The sequence below is a fragment of the Hippocampus guttulatus genome, chromosome 6, assembly GCF_054856545.1.
Source record: "Hippocampus guttulatus isolate MCC_2025c chromosome 6, RoL_Hgut_1.0, whole genome shotgun sequence".
NCBI classification, from domain to species: Eukaryota; Metazoa; Chordata; class Actinopteri; order Syngnathiformes; family Syngnathidae; genus Hippocampus; species Hippocampus guttulatus.
Window position 1 is genome coordinate 8,481,120 of NC_141266.1, and position 18,810 is coordinate 8,499,929.

At 41.1% G+C, this 18,810-nt stretch overlaps 2 protein-coding genes across 3 annotated transcripts; both read left to right on the forward strand.

The window, feature by feature from the left end:
• Positions 1–513: 513 nt before the first annotated feature.
• On the forward strand, positions 514–8,011 carry LOC147203433 (lysosomal-associated transmembrane protein 4B-like). Of its 2 annotated transcripts, none has more exons than XM_086114687.1 (7): positions 514–747; positions 1,735–1,846; positions 3,553–3,659; positions 3,974–4,096; positions 4,192–4,290; positions 5,293–5,388; positions 7,011–8,011. In XM_086114687.1, exons 1-7 carry the CDS (start codon positions 649–651, stop codon positions 7,092–7,094), a joined length of 720 nt encoding a protein of 239 aa, XP_085970813.1. In that variant the 5' UTR covers positions 514–648; the 3' UTR covers positions 7,095–8,011. The 2 variants fall into 2 exon arrangements, with proteins under 2 accessions (XP_085970813.1, XP_085970814.1); XM_086114688.1 differs by having other exon boundaries at positions 515–747; positions 3,586–3,659.
• Positions 8,012–8,785: 774 nt separating this feature from the next.
• Positions 8,786–17,361, forward strand: LOC147203434 (uncharacterized). The gene is made up of 4 exons (XM_086114653.1): positions 8,786–9,065; positions 13,267–14,466; positions 16,238–16,309; positions 16,505–17,361. Exons 1-3 carry the CDS (start codon positions 8,978–8,980, stop codon positions 16,303–16,305), a joined length of 1,356 nt encoding a protein of 451 aa, XP_085970779.1. The 5' UTR covers positions 8,786–8,977; the 3' UTR covers positions 16,306–16,309; positions 16,505–17,361.
• The last annotated feature ends 1,449 nt before the right edge of the window (positions 17,362–18,810 follow it).

Below are 18,810 nucleotides of genomic sequence, written 5' to 3' on the forward strand. Positions count from 1 at the left end.
TCAGTGCTTTCATTAATGTGGTCCATCAAGCATTACCAAGAGTCCTGCGCTATTCACAACATGAATTTAGCCCATTTTCCATAAAATTGGTAAATAAAAAATATAGGTATAAAAATCTCTCTCTCTCTCTCTCTCTGCGGACCTGGCCCCATTTTCTCCGGTTTAACCCTGGAGAACCCACGGGGTAAAATTTGGCCCCTATAAATTCTGCTACTCAAATGCTGCCCTTAAATCCTAAAGGGTCAGATTTTGGCTCTAATCCTAAATTAGGACTAAAGCACTAAATATTTGAAACAACATATATTTTGGTTTTCGGTGAACATATAGCAGTCATTTAATATAAAATTCATCATTTTCCAAAGAAGAAAAAGGTTATTGGGTTTTCTAGGGTTAAAAAAAAATCAAATGTGGCCCTTTAGGATGCTGTAGGAGTTCAAATAATTGATCAAGTTTGAGCGAAATATTTTTTTATTTTGAAGGCCGGAAGTTGTGTTAATATGTTCCGGAATTTTGACGGTGGCGCTCTGCACCGTTAATCTGCTCACTGAGATAAATAAGAAGCAGGGGCCAGGGGTGTTTTGTCGTTGCTTGGTGTGGACTGGGGAGGCACGCTGCGAGGGAGCGCCGACATTGTTTGAAAAGCTTGACATGATGACGACTTCCCCGTGGGACCTGTGGTACTCCGCAAACTGCTGTTTATGCTGTCATGTCCGCACAGGAACCATCATCCTGGGGGTTTGGTACATGGTGAGCACCGTTTATCAGCAATCATCCAGTAGCTGTAGTATCTACAATCGACGAGAGCACATTTACTTTCATTTTAGCCGTGTATTTAATTTTGAATAGATGATGTAAATGCCTATGCATAAACGTGCTCGATGTTACATTTCATTTTGAATACATGATGTAAATGCCTATGCATAATATGCTGGATGTTGCTGGTGTTCAAGGCAGATCAAATGTGAGAATTAAGACATGAGAATGTATTGTCTTTGAATTAAATGACAAGTAGTGATTATGTGCTGTTTCTTATTTAGATAACTTTCCATGGTGTGATTGTAAAGGAGAGGGGAAACAGTAGCACACGTGGAAAAATATTGTGACTCTGCCAATAAATAAATTAACTGTGGGCCTCCTCAGTTAGCGGCCTGCTTTTGTTACAGGCTGCCTATTGAATTTTCCGTGCATGAGTCATTTGCTGGAAAGCTGTGCTTGGCCAGAGCAAAACCATCAACCTTATTCACTCCATTTAAATACCTTTACATCAATATTATGCACGCATTGGACATCTCATGAGATGCACCTGCACATTGACTTGCTGTGAAGGAGCTCTTTCAAATTCGGAATTGACTATTAGCGTTAGTTATTCATCCATCCATCAATCCGTTTTCTTGATCACTTGTCCTCGTTAGGGTGGTGGTTGAGCTGTAGCCTAACTGACTTTGGGTAAGAGGCGGGAAACAATCTGGACTGGTTGCCAGTCAATCGTAAAGATTAATTTACCAGTATCTTTATTACTGTTCTGACGTTTTGGAGATTAGTTGATATTTGTTTCCGTAGTTCAGTTCAAGCAGTAAAACTCTCATAGATTCATTGAGCACAGAGGGAAATACTTTCCAGAAGGTCAGTTCCTGCCTAATTTCTATATTCAATGGGCAAGTTTGGGTTTTCATCATCTAACCAACCTTGTCCACATTGTCGGTCTTATCTGCCCATATGTTGTGTGTCCCTAAGCTCATCAACGCTGTGGTGTTACTCATCCTGCTCACCGCGCTCAGTGATCCCGAGCAGTACCACCTGACCAGCGCTGAGTTGGCTAATGACTTGGATGTCATGGATGATGCCAGTAAGTTGCTCAGAGAACTTGGTTCCTTAGTCCCATCAGTGTCACAGAGAGTCCAAATGTGTGTACATGTCAACAGATGTACAGAGCAAGTTTTTTTTGTTGTTGTTGTTTTTTTTTAATACCAAGCACAGTGCACGGCATACAAGCTTAATGTCCAAGGTTCCAATCACTGGAAAAGCCTCCTTAACTGTTGGGGCAGGTGTGCACTCAACAACTTGATGGGTGGGACGCTGTGAGAGCCACCGTTAGCCTTTGGACTCCAGTGTCCTACTTTTGAGGGATTAAGCTGCCTGCTGATACTTTTCTGCCATGTGAGTGTTTTGGGACCGTTTCGCTTCAATCAGGACAGCACAATTTGATGCTGCGATAAATTAGAATGAAACCCTTGAAGGAATGAACAGGGTCATCTATTATGAATTGTACAAGCTGACCCTTCTATGATCATGGCAGGAACTGTAAATGTTTGATGAAGTAGGGCAAAGGAAATGAAGGACCTTCTGTCCAAAGATGCTTTGCCATTGCAGGTCCCCTTGAATGTTACAGGCAAGATAGAAAGAGTCAATTCAAGATTCAATGTTTTATGTTGAGAGGGAAGAAATTTCATCTGTGCTCATACAGCACATTTGACAATAAAGTTGTATTCAATTCAATTCAATTCAAGATACACTAATCAAAACACAGTAACTCCATTTCAATTACAGTGAACACCAGAATATTCACAGTTTGTCATAATTTACCTATTCATATTTTTTTCCACCTACTGTATCATCCGGTATTCATTAAAAGACCACCTATTTGCTGTTTTTGTGACTCATCTGGTGGATGCTTGGTATCAAGTATATTAATTAATGTGAATTGAGGAGCTTCGTTTTGAGAAGAGTTGACCTTTGCCACCATCATGTGGCAATTATAGGCCGCCATTGGATTAATTAGTCACAGTTTTTGCTATTTGCAGCAGTGTTAGGTCCCGATCACTGCCCCTTTCCCGCCCCGTGGTGCTAGAATTCGTAAATGAAACATATGATGCATTGTTCACATCAGTTTCCAGGCTATAACTGTGACATGCCATCTTTGAAATACTCCAATGTTTAAAGGTTATTGGTCACTTACACACCATGTGTCTCGTCTCGCTGAAATGAGTCCATTTGAAAGGGTGGCTTTATGTCATGCAAGTGAATAACTGGGCATCCCGCTGCCATTTACCTCTGGGGCAATGGAGAGAAAGATTTTGTTACAACAATAACTACGATGAAGAACAGGTGAAAAAAAGAACAAGTGAGCAGGTATTTTACTTGCGAGAGCAACTGTCAAAAAAGTGAGAACCCCGAAAGACAATAAAAGCATTTGAACTGGTGGCAACAGCACTTCATACTCGTCACGAAGGCAACACTGTATGGACACAACACAAAACATGAATAGACCCTGCCGACAATTTCATCAAGAAATCACGTGTATCCTTTTCAAGAACTAATGTGCGAATGCTAACCTGTGGGTCTAACAAACTCGGTGCAGCTCTGCTTACCTTTTGACTTTGATATGATCGCAGTGGCGTTGTACCTGTGGGGGATCTTGGTGACTGCATGGGCACTTAGTTTGTGTGATGGTGCTACAAAAGCAAAGTCAATTTTCGATGAATGATAGTGTAAATAATAACATGCCCTTTTACCAGTGCACCTTTTGCGTCTTTGTTGTATATTGTCTTGCAGATACCAAATGTTTGCCTTGTCTTTCTGCTTCAGACATGTGCATTGCCTCGGCCATCTCACTGCTGATGATACTCATATGCGGGATGGCAACATATGGTGCATTCAAGGTAAAATTATACATTTGATTTTATATGTTTCCATTTATTTCCCTCGACATCTCAATCCTTGGTTAAAGCCCCATATGTGACAGTGCTATAGGAGTATGCATCCTCGCAATGCTTTGTTCTGTCCCAAGAGACAATTCACAGTAGTTGGGTTTATTTGAGATGGTACCCACAGAGTAGCCTCTAAAGAAGAAATCTAAATTATTGTACACATATTTATATTCTCCCTGGAACAGAGGTTCATTCGTGTTTGGCTTTTTAGGCCTCAGCAGCTCATGCAAACTCATCTTCAGTCTCCAACCAAATCTCTTTTTCAGTTGCGTGCTGCCTGGATCATCCCATTTTTTTGCTACCAGATCTTTGACTTTGCACTCAACACCCTAGTTGCTGTGAGCATTGTGGTTTATCCAAACACGATACAGGATTACCTGCAGCAACTGGTAAGAATCCTCCTCTATAGTAGGCTCAGTGACAACATGAAAGGATGTCATCTGTATATGCTCCTGAGATACACACTTTGCTCTTTCCTCTTCAGCCTGACAATTTCCCTTACAAAGAGGAGATTGCTGCACTGAGTAATGTGTGCTTGGTTCTCATTGTGCTGATATTCATCAGCTGCATCCTGGGCTTTAAGGTACGTTCTACTCATCGAAGTGCATTCTTTTTTTCGGCACAGTTGAAAACAGAATCGATAAAAGCTAATTCATCCATACATCCACATACTTTTGATTACAGAACACTGAAATCTCATTATGACTCAGACTCCACCTGTCTGCACCATTCCACTGTTATCGCAATATGTACATTACAATAAATACCGAAGCCAGAATATTTAAACAGTTATGGTTTTAGAGTAACAATTGCATAATTCTTTTTATCCTTTTGCATACTACGCTGCAATAGGCGTTGCGCGGTAGTGTTCTTTTTGACAAAATGTAGAAAATATGGAAATTGCTATGGAAGTGTTGTAGGTTGGCAGCTCTAGAATTCAAATTTAAATCCATGAAGTAAGGGAATGGGTACGTGTCCTACTAGCCAAGTGGTAGATGTCAGTAGAATTTAGTTGACAAATGTAAACCTATGCACAGTAGTGCTGTTCTAGTGACACGTACAACAGTTACTAGGAGCTATTCTAGCAGTGTGCCTTAGTCATTCTACGAGTGCATAGAAATGTTCTACAGAAGTGGGAAAACTTTTGCTAGTTAGAGACCTCGTAATGTGCTGAATTTGAATTGTCTTCCGAGAGAGGACAAAGAGTTTTCTAGTAATGTACTTGGACAATTCAACACCCGAGTAGGATATCAAATAAATGAAATGGCTTTCCATAGGACCTCGATCATGTTCATTCACTCCCACTTTATGCTGTACAGTGCACGAGGTAATTTTGATGTGCCCATTGTTGCACAAAGCTACATCACATCATGACCTAATTACCGTATATTTTGGAACACTAGAATTGACATTTTGTGGAAAAGTAGATCACATATATTCTCGGTGCTATGATTATACTTATGTATGTCCTAGCTCTGTGTATGTAATGGAATTGACATCATTCACTCCTGTATCATGAATAAACTCCAAAGTATTGGTTTTATATTTTTCACTGTTGTCATACTTTCTTTTTGTCTTCCACCAGGCTTACTTGATCGCCTGCGTGTGGAACTGCTACAGATATGTCTGCAGCCGCGGCACTGCTGAAATCCTGCTTTATGTCACAACCAATGACACAACGGTAAGTCACAGAATCGCAAATAGTCCTCAGGATGATGCAGTATAGTTTTACATCACTTGAAAGTACAAGCGCAATAATAAATAGATTGTCAAACGAATGCCTACGAATTTAAACTGATCATCACAGTTTTCCAGAATCGACACAGCTCTTATCCTGATTCTCATCAGATTGTGCCAGTGGCATGGAGTTGAGGCCAATGGGCGATTTATTCTATCCATGAGCACTGAAAAAAATATCTTTACGGAATACAGTGTATAAAAACAGTTAAACCAAGAATTGGAACTTATGGGCTCATCTTATTCTCTGTTTTACTGTTTCACTTTAAAACACATGGAAAAAAAAATCAAACCATATGCTGGTCAGGCCACCCGTGTGAATCTTTATTTCTATTGCTCATATGTGATGGCCTCATACAGTTTGCAGATTTGATGTCGCTTCCAGACATACTACCATCACACACGTGCAGTCAGGTGTTTCATTTGGCCGTGAGTGATCTGTAAAAGACCACATTTTCACAAATTCTTTGTGTGAGGTGGGTCTTCATTTTCCAGGAGGCACCAGTCTTTGAAATGGTGTGCTCTCGACAGTGGTTGGCTTTTCGGTGGATTTGTCCGTTTGTCAAGTCAGCCAATTGGGAATAAAGCTGAGCCGGACGTTGATTGTTTAAGGCAGAACTAATCACAGTTACAGGCTATCAAAAGATATTGATTATTGAACGTGTGTTTACTCCTTATGAGATTAGAACGGTTTAGCTTGGCAATGAAAGACTGCCCTGAGTGAAACCTGAGTGACTCATTGTTCAAAATGTGGCATCTGCAGGACAGACATAATGCTGCTGTTGCCTTCCAAGGGTGAGCTTTAAATGCATGTTGAGTCACAAAGAAGAGAAGCTTCCATTCGCTTCTTGTCCAGAAGATGCACTGTATTATGATGATCCCGTAGCCAGCACAATACCACATGGGAATTGCATCAATCTCTAAAAAAGGCCAGAATGTCTCATTTCATAAAGAGATTTAGTGTTGTGCCATTACTATTAACAAGTTCACAGAGTTTCCTTAAAACGAAAATCTGCTTGGTCACACCCACAGATTCACGTGGCATGGAACGACCTTGACGATGTTTCTTGCATCATTTGTTGTCTCATTTTGAATTGGTTGATGTTGTGAGTGTAGTAACATGAGAGTGGGAATGTAGCGGGAGCGCTAGAGTACCGTATTTTCCGCAGTATAAGGCGCACCTTCAGTGAATGGCCTATTTTAAAATTGTTTTCATATATAGGATGCACCGCATTGTAAGGCGGATAGAATAGAAACTACAGTCGTGGCTGCGGTTCGTTATGCATCCACTAGATGGAGCTCCGCCAAAGGAATACAACAAAACAATCCAGCTTTATTTTTATAGAGCTTTCACAACCGCTGTTGCTGTAAAAAAGCGCTTTACAGAACATTTAAAATACTGCGTCCAGGAAATCAGAATATTGATCCATCTATAAGGTGCATCGGATTATAAGGCGCATTGTCAGCTTTTGAGAAAATTGAATGCTTTTAGCTGCGCACTTTCGTGCGGAAGATATAGTAATCCCTCCTTTTTAATAGTGTGTGTTCTTGCCCTTTTTTTTACAGGTCCTGCTTCCGCCATATGATGACTGTGTCAGTGTTCCTAGCAAACAGGGTGCCCATCTGTCCTTGTCCACAATGACAGCATGAGAACATCGCCCGGATCCCTCCGAGTGGAGCTTGATGTTAATACAATCCATATGTGCACCACACTGCCTCTCCGATGTCCCTCAAACTCATGTTGTTTCTGCACACAGTTTTTTATGAACAAAGTAATCACACACGCACACTGTAAAATGCACACACCATAACACCGGCGTGACCTAACCCTTACTTATGTATCTCATTAGTCCCATACACACTCTTAATTCCGTCCATTTGAGGAATTCCTGGAATATTGTATGCATTCAAATTTGGTGATATTACCATTAAGAATGAACAAATGGTTTGATAGATGAGAGATTATATATATTTTTATTAATGCTGTGCTTTCTCTTTGTGTACATGTAAGTGTGACTTTCATGTTCAAGCAATCAATGCCCAGAGCAGATGAGTGACGAGTTGACATGATTCCTGTCCATTGCATCTCTTCCCATGACCAGGCTGGAATGCATTTACTGTATTTATACTGCACTGGTGTTCTCTTTGATGGACTCCACCTCAGAATATAACATTGACAAAAACGTGTTTTGAGAGTGTCCTAATCTAATGCCGTGTGTTTTGTTTTGTCTTTCTGCTGATGAGAAAGAAAACAAATAAGATATTTGTCTAAATTGTATAACTATGGTAGTTTTGAGTGAGTGGAAATTGGTTCACAGAGTCTTAATATAAAGTTACATTTGGGAGTAATGCGACGACGTCATCGGACTTGTATGTTACATGGGCTAAATTAATCCATTTGTGTTTTTTCAACAAAGAAAGGGTTCTGTTATGTGAAAAAAAAAACCCACGCAGATGTGCTTTTGGGATAAATGTTTTCCAGAAGGCCAATCCCCCGCCGGGATGTGCAATCAAAGTAAAAAAAAAAAAGGTCTTTTCTCATGCATTAAACTCAAATTGAGATTTCACATGCTTGTGTTTTATAGTTTTGTACACGATAAGAATCACACTATACTAACATTTATTTGTCACATCATTTGGATGTTTAGTTGTTATTGTTGATGGGACTTTCTCTGTATTCTTAAATGACAAGTTCCCTTGGAAACAGTTTGTAAGATATGACAATTTCCCCAAAGTGCTAATTGTTTATCATCTATGATGATGACCTCATTTTTCCATCAACTATTACTGAACTGGGGATAGAATATTCCTCCAAAATAGTCTTCATAATGTTCACTGACTTTTCTCTTTGGTCTTTCGGACCACATAAATCAACTGTTCCATATACAAGTACAGCATCTGTGGAACAGAAAGGCACAGCAGCTTTATCAAAGTAGTGCATTTCATACACAAGGTAACTCAGTGCGCCGCATAAACAAACACAAACAGCATTTAAAGGCAAAACAATTTAAAATATTACATGTATATTTTTAATAGAGCTTGTTGTTGTTTAATTGAAACATACGTCTTTGTACAGTTAAGTGACAATAAACTCCACATATTTAATGGCGATATACAGTATACACTGCTGTAATTGCTAAAAACGCGTGTAATATTTACAAGTCTGTTTTAAAGCGACATTCTTTGCTCAAATGCTACCATACATATTACCACAAGGTGGTTCCGTTCTGTCGGAAGGGGAGGAAACACCCTTGAGGTGAGGAAGGAGAGGAGACACATTTCATACATGTTTGCCTCCTGGCCTCCTCCTCTTCCTCCTCCTCCTCCTCCTGTGTGAACAATGCGAGGGTGCGCATGAGGTAGACAGGGAAGAGTGAATAACAGATGTTTGGGGGACATCAGGCCACGCATGATCACACAAGCACACAAGGAGCCGAGCTGTGCATGTGATCACAGCTTCAATCTTTGTCAAGTGGAATTGGTATTTACTACAGTACTTTTAGTTAAAAGTTTTCCCCCCCCCTCTCCGCATCATGGGTTGCTCATCATCCAGTGCACAGACTGGAGATCAAGAAAAGAAACCAGGTACGAAGCCCGAAGAGAGCAATGGAGGCCCATTGGGTAAGTTGTCAGTTACTTTTCAATTTCACATCAACAGTAATGTATGGCAAGCCTATGTAATGTGTTAGAAAGTGACTTTCATTCAGTGAAGCTTTGCTGAAGGGGGTGTGTCTGCTCCCCGCTGCTCTGGTACGCCGTGTGCTTGCTTGCTTGACTCAGTGGTGCAGTAAACAATAAATTCTAGGTAACTTTGTGGCTCATAAATGGCATTCTCGTGAAATTTCAACCACTGTTATTGTTTGTACTGGTACTACCGGTAACAGAAACTGAGCCTTTGTTGACCAAAATATTCACAATCCATCATTGTAGTATACATTAATTCAACAAAATGTTATTTTGGTTTACAACAGCAATGCATGGAGGGGGGGGGGGGGGGAAAGAGTTGAGTTTCTGTTTGACTTCTGGAAAGCGATGATGGTACAGTATACCTCATCAAAGTGCACTTCCTTGGGTTGGAATAACTTTCAATTTTGTATCTTAATATTTAGATATGTGCTCTACTGGAATCGTGCCCTCACGGCCTCAGGGTTTTTTTCCACATGTGCAGGGCTGTGCACGTGCCCATCATGGGACTCGACACAAACTACAATTGTCCATTCATGTGTGAAGCCTTCAGACACATAGCTATGTCATGCTAGGCACAGCTTTGCACTCACAAAACGTTCACACATACATGCATGACAGTCGCAGCTATTGTTAGTCAATGTTCCCTCTTTGTTTATAACACAGAAGTCAATTAAGCACTGTGCAAAAGCTGGATTTATACCTCTGTAGATTTAAGTGACCCATCCTTAAAAAACAAAAAGGATCATGTGCTAATCCTATGCTATGCAACAGGTGTGTGACCCAAAAAATGTCATCAATTTCTATGCCTTGCTGTGACTCTTCCAGTTTCTCTATGTCTCTTTTGCAACCTACTATCGAGATTCTCAGCTCAGTGGTAACTTCCCTCAGCAAGCATTCTGTTTCAAGCCTCACAGTGGTGTGGGACTGTTGATCAATTGTTTGGTGGCATTGTGTTTTCCTGATGTCAACATGTGAACAGAAAAATGCAGAGGACTATTTCAATACTTAAACGTAACGTACGTAAATTCAAACTATATCAGTCCATTCATTAATCAAACACCTGCTGTGTATTTTTTTCCATACAAATCCTTGTTAGAGAGCAGCAAATTGTGAGAACATTACGGAAACGGTTAACAATTGGACATGTGCAACCAATTATAGAGAAGGTCAGAACAGGTTCTCCTGGAATGCTTACGATCATTTTTAGGTTCATCGTGAAATTTCACTCAAAATGCGATTATCCCCAACTTTTTGTCAGGACTGTAGTGTCGTGACTCCCAACCAGAAGTGTTGAGTGAAAGATATTCGGGGGTGCTGCAAGAAATATTGAACTTCACTCGGTTTGTCTGAAAACGATCATTTATGAATATCAAATACATCTTTATTTGTATATCCCCCGCCAGCAGGCAGTGCGCTTCCATAGAATGCAATTTGTACAACGGAATAATGGAAAGTAGATTGGTGATCAACTAAACAGGCACAGATGTCACACAGAATAACTGAAGGGTCAGTTTGTGATGTTGGTGGGATTTATTCATCCTTTTTTTTTTAACCTGTAGCTTGTTTCTTCGTAGGCTCGGACAATTCAAATGAGAGCAGTCGGCAGACTCTTTTCCCCAGTTGAGCTTGTTTTGTGTGACTTGTGCAAACACTTTGAGTGCTATCTCAGTCACCAGTGGTCCCATCTAATGTTAGGAATCCCAGTCTGCCCCCTCCCAACCATGTCACTGTTTTGACTACCACCTCAGTCATCACTGGCAGACAAATCATGTTGACACGTGAGTTATCCATGTGTGCAGGCACTCACTTTCAATACATATCTGAGTTCTGTTCAGACTTTCACCCTCTTGTGGTACCCAGTAATGTACATTAAGATTGTATGTGTATACAGTAGCATGCATATATATATATATATATATATATATATATACACACATACACACATACATACTGTACATACATACATACATACATACAGAAAGAGAGAGAGAGATATATCACCTGGCAAAGCTTGATAAAACCATCCTAAAACAAAGCGTATACTGTAGAAAAAAAATAAAAGCTGTGGAAAAGATGTGGTGGAAGTTTAGACACCGTTAACATGATAAGTGAGGGACGGGCTAAATAAAAACAAAAACTATTACATGCTAATTGCTCCCAAACACAATTGCTGAATTTATAACACATTTATTTCCACAGCCTGATATTTTGTTTGTGGGACAAAAGGCCAAAATGCATGGCAAAATACGCATTTTGGAAAATGTTTGTTCATGTGAAGTTGGTCTGATTTGATAAACCAGGCTATCTATCACATTCCTTTCCACCGATTAACTCTTGGCTCTTTCCAGCCATTTCAGACAGACAAATCAGGCAGCTGCTGAGTCGAAACTTTTCAACCATTCAGTGAGCAGATCTATTCTGATTTGTCCTGTTTAGGGGCAATCTTTGAAATAATCAACCAGGCCAGGCTCTTATGAAAGCTGTTTGGATTTACTTTAGATTAATGCTTCTGACATTTGGCTTGAAAAACCCATGCCTGCTTTGTTGGCACTTGCACTGTACTTCTAAGGTTTAACCCCAGGCTACCATTTTGTTGACACACAATTAATATCAGGAAATGTGATTTAAGGTGGGGGTGTGTCTCAAAAAGGTTATCGGTCACATGTGATTTATTTCCTCAGAGCGTGCCTCGCCGAGCCTTAGGGATTCAACTAAGGATTTGAGAATTCTTACTTAAAACCAAGGAAATGAAACCTCAGACATTGTTCCTGCATTTTTGTTTACGTAACATTTGCTGTCGTCGCTTTAGCATTTAACTATAATCCCTGTGTATTTTTTAGTTTGTGTGTTTAATGAAAGCCAATGTCATTTTTCCAATAAAATGATGAGGCACGGTGAACGACTGGTTCGCACGTCCACCTCACAATGCAGATGTACAGGGTTCAATTCCTTCTGCTGCCGTTATGTGTGGAGTTTGCACGTTCTCCCCGGGCCTGCGTGGGTTTTAATAATAATAATAATACATTTCATTTATAAGCGCCTTTCAAAATACTCAAGGACATCTCCGGGTACTCCGGTTTCCTCCCACAATCCAAAAACATGTATGGCAGGTTGATTGGGCACTCCAAATTGTCCCTAGGTGTGAGTGTGAGAGCGAATGATTGTTTGTCTAAATGATCCCTGCGACTGGCTGGCAACCAGTTCAGGGTGTGCCCCACCTACTGCCCAAAGACGGCTGGGATAGGCTCCAACACCCTCTGCGACCCTTTTGGGGATAAGCGGATCAGAAAATGGATGGATGGATGGAAGATGAGGCTGCATGGTGGCACATCTCCCTCATCGTCAAACGTGTTCTTGTCTTTGCAAATAATAAGAACACGTTGTCATCTCCAATAAGATGACAAATTGGAGATGACAAATAATTTTGTCATCTCCAAAAACAAACATTGTCAATAGGTGGTAATTTGACTAGAGAAGGGATCATCAACATGGTGCCCGTGGGCACCAATCAGTCCCCAAAAACTTTACGAATATGGCTCTTCTAAAAAAATATCTCACCAGTGAGGGGACATTGTGATTTCCTTGGACTGTTGCAGAACTTTCTTATCAACTTGATCAGTATCTATGCTTCACATTAGTGATGAGCATGAAATATTAATAATAGCATTCAATAATAATATTATTTAAGGTAATTTGAGCTAATTTGTTCTTTCTCCCAAAAAGTAGCTCTCACTTTCAAAAAGGTCTTCAGGTCTAGAGTATGTTCCCTGTAATTTACCAGTTGCGGAAGTACCCTCCTCTCTTGCCAAAAGTCAATTGGGAAAGACCCCATCTCACCCGTGACCATGAAGTGTTTGGATGCAGGTAGTCTTAAACCACAAGGCAGGGTCAGATTGCAGGATTTAAGTTTTGGTTGCTAAATAGGTTTGCACCATTCAACAATGTCCTTGCACCTCCCCCTTCAGCATTTATTTCCCCCGAGTTATCATATAACATTACATACAGTAAATGCTGTCGAATGGGATGGATGGATTGATGTGTTGCCATGTTTTTGTAGAAATACATTCGACTTGTAACTATCTTTATTGGTGCACACCTGCCATACATTATCTTGACTATGCTTGTCTGTTGGCAGCTGTTCGGAACGGCATCAAAGCAGAGACCATTGAGGACAAAACACAGTTGTGTGAAAGTGCCTTAGCAGATGATCTTCAGCAGGCAGCTGACGATGGCACAGGGGCAGCGTTAGTGGTTACGCAAGGCCAGGAGGACCTTCGCTCTGGACAGGACCTAATGACCGAGCTTGAGCCACAACCAGATCCTTTCAGTGTTCAAGAGCCTGGTTCAGCTGCTGGCCCAGTAGAAGCCTCCGGTGACTCTGGATTTGCTGATGTTGCTGTAGAAGCCGTGGAACCTCAGATGGTCAAATCCCTTTCGGTGGAGGAGATCCCAACCATGGGAGAGGGTGTAATGGAACAAGCAGAAGTCCATTCCATAGAAGATTCTGAAACTTGTAAAACAGAGGTTCCTGTCCTGAAAGATGATGATGTGATAAAGGGGGAGGTACCTGCTCTCAAAGAAATACATGCTGAGAGCCCTACTACAGATATTGAACCTGTCCGGGCTGATGTTCCCGCTGTTGTCGAACTGGCATCTGTTGTCCCAGCCTGGGCCTCTCCCGAAGCTGCCAACAGTGTTGCTGAGCCTGTGGGAGCAAATATGCAGGAGGCAGTATCTGAGGTCCCTGATGAAGTGATCCCATTTTTAGAGACTGCAAGTGAAAGTTCTCTATCGCCTCCAGCTTTAGTCATACCTGAATCTCCTGCTTCAACCGAGTCTGCGCCAAATGAAGTTGAACCACCAGCTGGAGCAACAGCAGGAGATGCTTCAGTCGAAGATTCAACCACTGTTAAGTCCCCTGAGGCAAAAGAGGCGATTATAGATACTGGAATTGCAGTGGCGACCATTCCGGAGATGCCTCCTTTAGCTCGGGTTGGAGATGAGACAGAGGATGAGCAGCGACCTACTGCTGAAGAGTCCAATGAATCTATTGTGATGCCTTCAGAAATTGCTCAACAATCAGAACCCTCATGTCCTACAGAATCAACCGCACTTCAGAAGCCTGCCTTGGTAGCTCAAGAACAAGTCCTCGAGATTCCAGTATCTTCAACATTACTTTTGGAAACCTCTTCAAAGGAAGCCTCGGCATTTTCATCAACCTTTGGAGCCTCTCCATCTTCAGTGACAAGTGATGCAGGTCAACCTACAGAAGTAGAAATGGAAGCCAATTCACCAGTCACTGCTGCTGATCAAGCCTCTGAAACCTCAACTGAAGGTATAAACTAAAAGAAGACCTTTTGGGTGCTCTTTTATTGAACTCTGACAAAAACAAAGTTGAGACGTTTAGTTTACTCTTTGTTTGTTTGTTTGCTTGCTTGATAAACCAATATCCATGAAATGGGGCAGTGGCATGTGTCAAGCAGGAACTCATTAAATGTCAGTAAAAATCAATAGTAATGCAGACAGATTTTCACTCTTGGCTGTTTGGGACCGTTTAACTCGGTCCCAGAATGAAAATATTAAAGCTGGCCATCAGTTACAAATGTCTGAGGCCACTGTCATAAACCGGAAAGTAGCCTGCTAACTAATAAACGGCAGGGTGAACGGCTTTTCACTTTTGCTTACGCAAGTTGATTCTTGATGGAATTATTATTGACATTCTTTACTGTATAGCAATCATTAAGTGAAGCGTGTAACAAAGTCAAAGTCTTCGTTGAGAATGACAGCTACCGGAGTACTTGATTTGTAGGTGTCATTCTCCATTTCAACCTGTTTAATGCCTGACAAATTCTGACAATCATTTTGGGGAGCGGTCCAAGCACTACGATGTTATCACCGGCTGTAATCGGTGACTAACCTGTGCAAAGCTGGTCATTCAACACATGTCCAAACACATTTAGACTTGTCATGGAAATAGAGCCAACATATAAGATCATGTTTACAAGCAGAGAAACAAACAACGGGAAAAGAGACTTCTCTAAGCATGTAAACATTGAGTAAGGTTGACATTCACTATGGCAAAAGTTTGATGATTGTTGCCATGCAGAAAACTAACACATGGTTGGCTAGTAACCCCAAACACACAATGAATTGTTCCACTGTCTTTGAAATGAAGAATCCAACAATCCCTTGCTCGCATATGGTCTTGTCTGAACTACATTGTTTGCAGCAGACAAGACATTGTTAGTCTCACACACACACACACACACACACACACACACACACACACACCATGTAATTCTTGTCTTGAGTGAGTTTTCCGTGGCAGCATTTTGTCAGCGCAACAGACTCAGCCACGCAACTCTCACTGTGCACTGTTTAGGCCCTGCTGCTTCTTCTTATGTAAGACAAATATTCAGCAAGTCTAACCTGATCGCAACCAGCCAGCCAGCCAGGCACATTCTGAGAATCTTGGGGCGTTCGGGTATTCAGCTGGTTCAACTGCATGATATACCATGCAGTGCAGATGCTTTAAGCCACCATTAGAAATGTAAAATATTGTTATATTTTGAAAAGGACATAATGGTTTGTCCCATTGAATCGTGGTAATGTCTAGCATTGACCACATAAGAACATTCAAATTCGTGATACATATCGAATATTGAATATGGTTGGCATGTATGAAATAATCAAAGTTGATATTAAGTCAATGGAAAAGAAAAGAAACAACAGACATAATCAAATATTTGGTGACCATAGTAACCTTTTAGCTTCATTTATAGATGATTAACAAGCGGTCAGACGCCTTAAATGAGAGAGACCAGAGTAGACACGGCTCCCTCTGCCACCTTGGCCGGGTGCATTCCTCACCCTCACAATTTAGATGCTCATTCAAGCAACACGTGGCAACACTTAACCAATTGCATCACTTTGCTGCTCTGTGTTAACCTCTTAAATGAGTGCATTGTATTTGTGTTGTTTAAAAAAAAAGGCAACCACGTCCTTTAACATAGGTAGCCAGAAAAGGATGTCTTGTAAATGAAAATATCAATTGACTCTTCCTGTGTGTGTGTGTGTGCGTGTGTGTGCGTGTGTGTGTATTGTAGTAATAGTAGTGTCAGCAGCAGAGTGCCATCAGGGTATGGAGAAGGAAAGAGCCAAAAAGGAAGACTGAATTGGTAAGAAAAAAAAACCAAGTGGACTGTGACCCACTGTCTCCCGAACCAGAATAACAACTCTAAACATTGGACGCACATTACTCAGTCAAACTAACCTCATGTACAGTAATAGCCAAATGTTTGAGGCGGTAATGCAGTTACAATTACTAGTAGTCATAAACGTTCTTTTTTTTTTCTCCCTAAATTATCTTTCAGACAGAGGAAATCTGCTTAAAAAAAAGGAAAAACACCCAAAGCTACAAATACCAAGGCAACCGAAGGAAAAAGGTGATGCTTGAACAAAACCAACTTACCTTTGTCAGTATCATCTTACCAGTACTTATCAAGTGTATGTCTGATAAATTAATACTCATTGTTGCTTCATTTGTCATTTTGTAGAACAGGTTTTGGATACATTCTGTAACTTTGTATTGGATGAAAAATACAAAAACAGATGCCGGTGGTCCAAGTGTAGCCCAGTGACAAACACGAATAATAAAACAATGAACATTCACAGATAAAAACAGATTAATAATGTCAGTAACATGATGTTCGGTTACAAAAAGAAAAAAAATCTGTTGTAAAATGTTAGGTCACCTTTCAGAAGTATGGACAGAATTTGGTGTGTATGTAATATGTTTGTGCTATAACTTCTACTTTGGTTGGTGTTTTAATATGAAAGTGTCTGGATTTTTGTCTTGTCTGCCCCCAAACTTTTTTCTGACACCCCTCTCACTCATACCAGTTGATGATCCTCCCAAAGTAGACTGTAACACAACTAATTCTAAGATGAAAATCATGAAATAATTTTAATGATAAATAAAATACTTGTACATTGAGTGTGAAAAATGGACCAAACTGGCCAGAAGAACCTTTTTTTCAAAGTATTTTAATAGCGTTACTATTGCGGTGGGGGTCACAAACGGTTTGTGAAATTGTACTCACCTTTCTCAAATGTGTGGTGAGTCACAGTGACTTTGTGATTTAACAAGGGTGGGCAATTATGCTTTCACAGAGGGTCCGAAAGGTATGGATTTTTTTTGTGCTTTAATAAATTGAATTGTCATTTGAAACTGCATTTTGTATTTCCTTGGGTTCTCTCTGTGTGACATTAAAATTGAAAAACCTACATTCTCGGACAATTTAGAGTGCTCCTTTAACCAGCGTTGCATGATTTTGGAATGTGGGAGGAAATCGGAAGGCCGGAGCCGGAATCGAACCCTGCACCTCTGCATTGTGAGGCAGACGTGCTAGCCACAGTTTCTGCTTACTTGATGTCCTCTGGCAGGCTATTCCACAGCTGGGGACCAAAATGGCTGAATATAGCCTCACCACATGTTCTGACACACCTCCTCACCGCAGCAACGTCGTCCACCTCGTCAAGGGGAATCCCAGGCCAGCCGGGAGACACTGTCCCTCCACCATGTTCTGGGTGGTCCCCGAAACACCTCAACCAAGGAGGCGTCCAAGAAGCGTCTCAAATGAGCCACATCATCTGGCTCTTCTTAATGCAGAGGAGCAACAGCTAGAGCCAGGAGGTCTGGTCACCCATACTCCACGGGCACCATCCACAGCACTCCTCGAGGGACACCTTCCCTAAGTCCGTCATGTACTTTGCAAACTGGTTGGGCAAACTGCTGTCTTGTCCAGGGAAACCAAGACAACAAGTATTATAAAAAATGATGAGATTTATTTGAGAAAGAAAAAAAACATGGAGAGACACCATTCAAAGATCTGTCAAGGGAGCCTCCCCCCGCATCTTGTGCTCTCTTTTTATTTCGTTTTCTTCTCTTTGGGAAGGGTGAAGGTCAGGCCGTGCAGCACAATCAGCATTTTGAGCAGCTACACAGAATGCAGTCCAGTGCATGAGTGAGCAACTTTGCATATCTCCAAAATAACTGTTCAGCATTCAATGGTACAAAAGGTTAGTTACATTTTAGCACTGTTAGATGTCAAATTCCCATTACATTGCCATGCAGCCTCAAGGACTCTCTTGAGGCTGTAACGCTGGTTCACTGTGACATTGCCTGGATGAAAACCACACCGCTCCTTTTCGATCTGAAATTTTCCTTCTGGGCAGAGCCTCCTCTCCAGCAGTAGACCCGACCATGAAAGGTGAGGAGAGTGATCACCCCGTAGTGGGAACACACTCTTCGGTCCCCCTTCTCAAAAAGCAGGACCAAGCTTTGGAAATGCCAAATAATTTTCCATGTTGAAACAAGCCAGCCAGGTATGGTGTTGGCCGAACGATCCTCACGATATTCTTTTTTTTTTCTTAAAAAGTCTGCCTTGAAAATGAAATTGTAATTACCGGTAAGTACAATATTCGTCCTCCTCCATAAACCAACTATTGCTGCACCTCACAAAACTATTCAGCTCAACTAATCAGAGTGTGGAAAAATGCCAACACTACTCTAAGACAGAAAACAGGCCTTTTTTTGGTGACACTCAGAAGTCTGGTTAAAAAATAAATAAAAAAATCGACAACAGGCAGCCATCGCTCACAATGTGTATGTGTTATG

Excerpts from the sequence above, each read along its gene's own strand:
- LOC147203433 (XM_086114687.1), top strand. The coding sequence starts at position 649 with ATGATGACGACTTCCCCGTGGGACCTGTGGTACTCCGCAAACTGCTGT. Across the intron at positions 748-1,734 it reads TCCTGGGGGTTTGGTACATG|CTCATCAACGCTGTGGTGTT; the intron begins GTGAGCACCGTT and ends TGTGTCCCTAAG. Across the intron at positions 5,389-7,010 it reads TCACAACCAATGACACAACG|GTCCTGCTTCCGCCATATGA; the intron begins GTAAGTCACAGA and ends TTTTTTTTACAG.
- LOC147203434 (XM_086114653.1), top strand. The coding sequence starts at position 8,978 with ATGGGTTGCTCATCATCCAGTGCACAGACTGGAGATCAAGAAAAGAAA. Across the intron at positions 9,066-13,266 it reads GAGCAATGGAGGCCCATTGG|CTGTTCGGAACGGCATCAAA; the intron begins GTAAGTTGTCAG and ends GTCTGTTGGCAG. Across the intron at positions 14,467-16,237 it reads CTCTGAAACCTCAACTGAAG|TAATAGTAGTGTCAGCAGCA; the intron begins GTATAAACTAAA and ends TGTGTATTGTAG.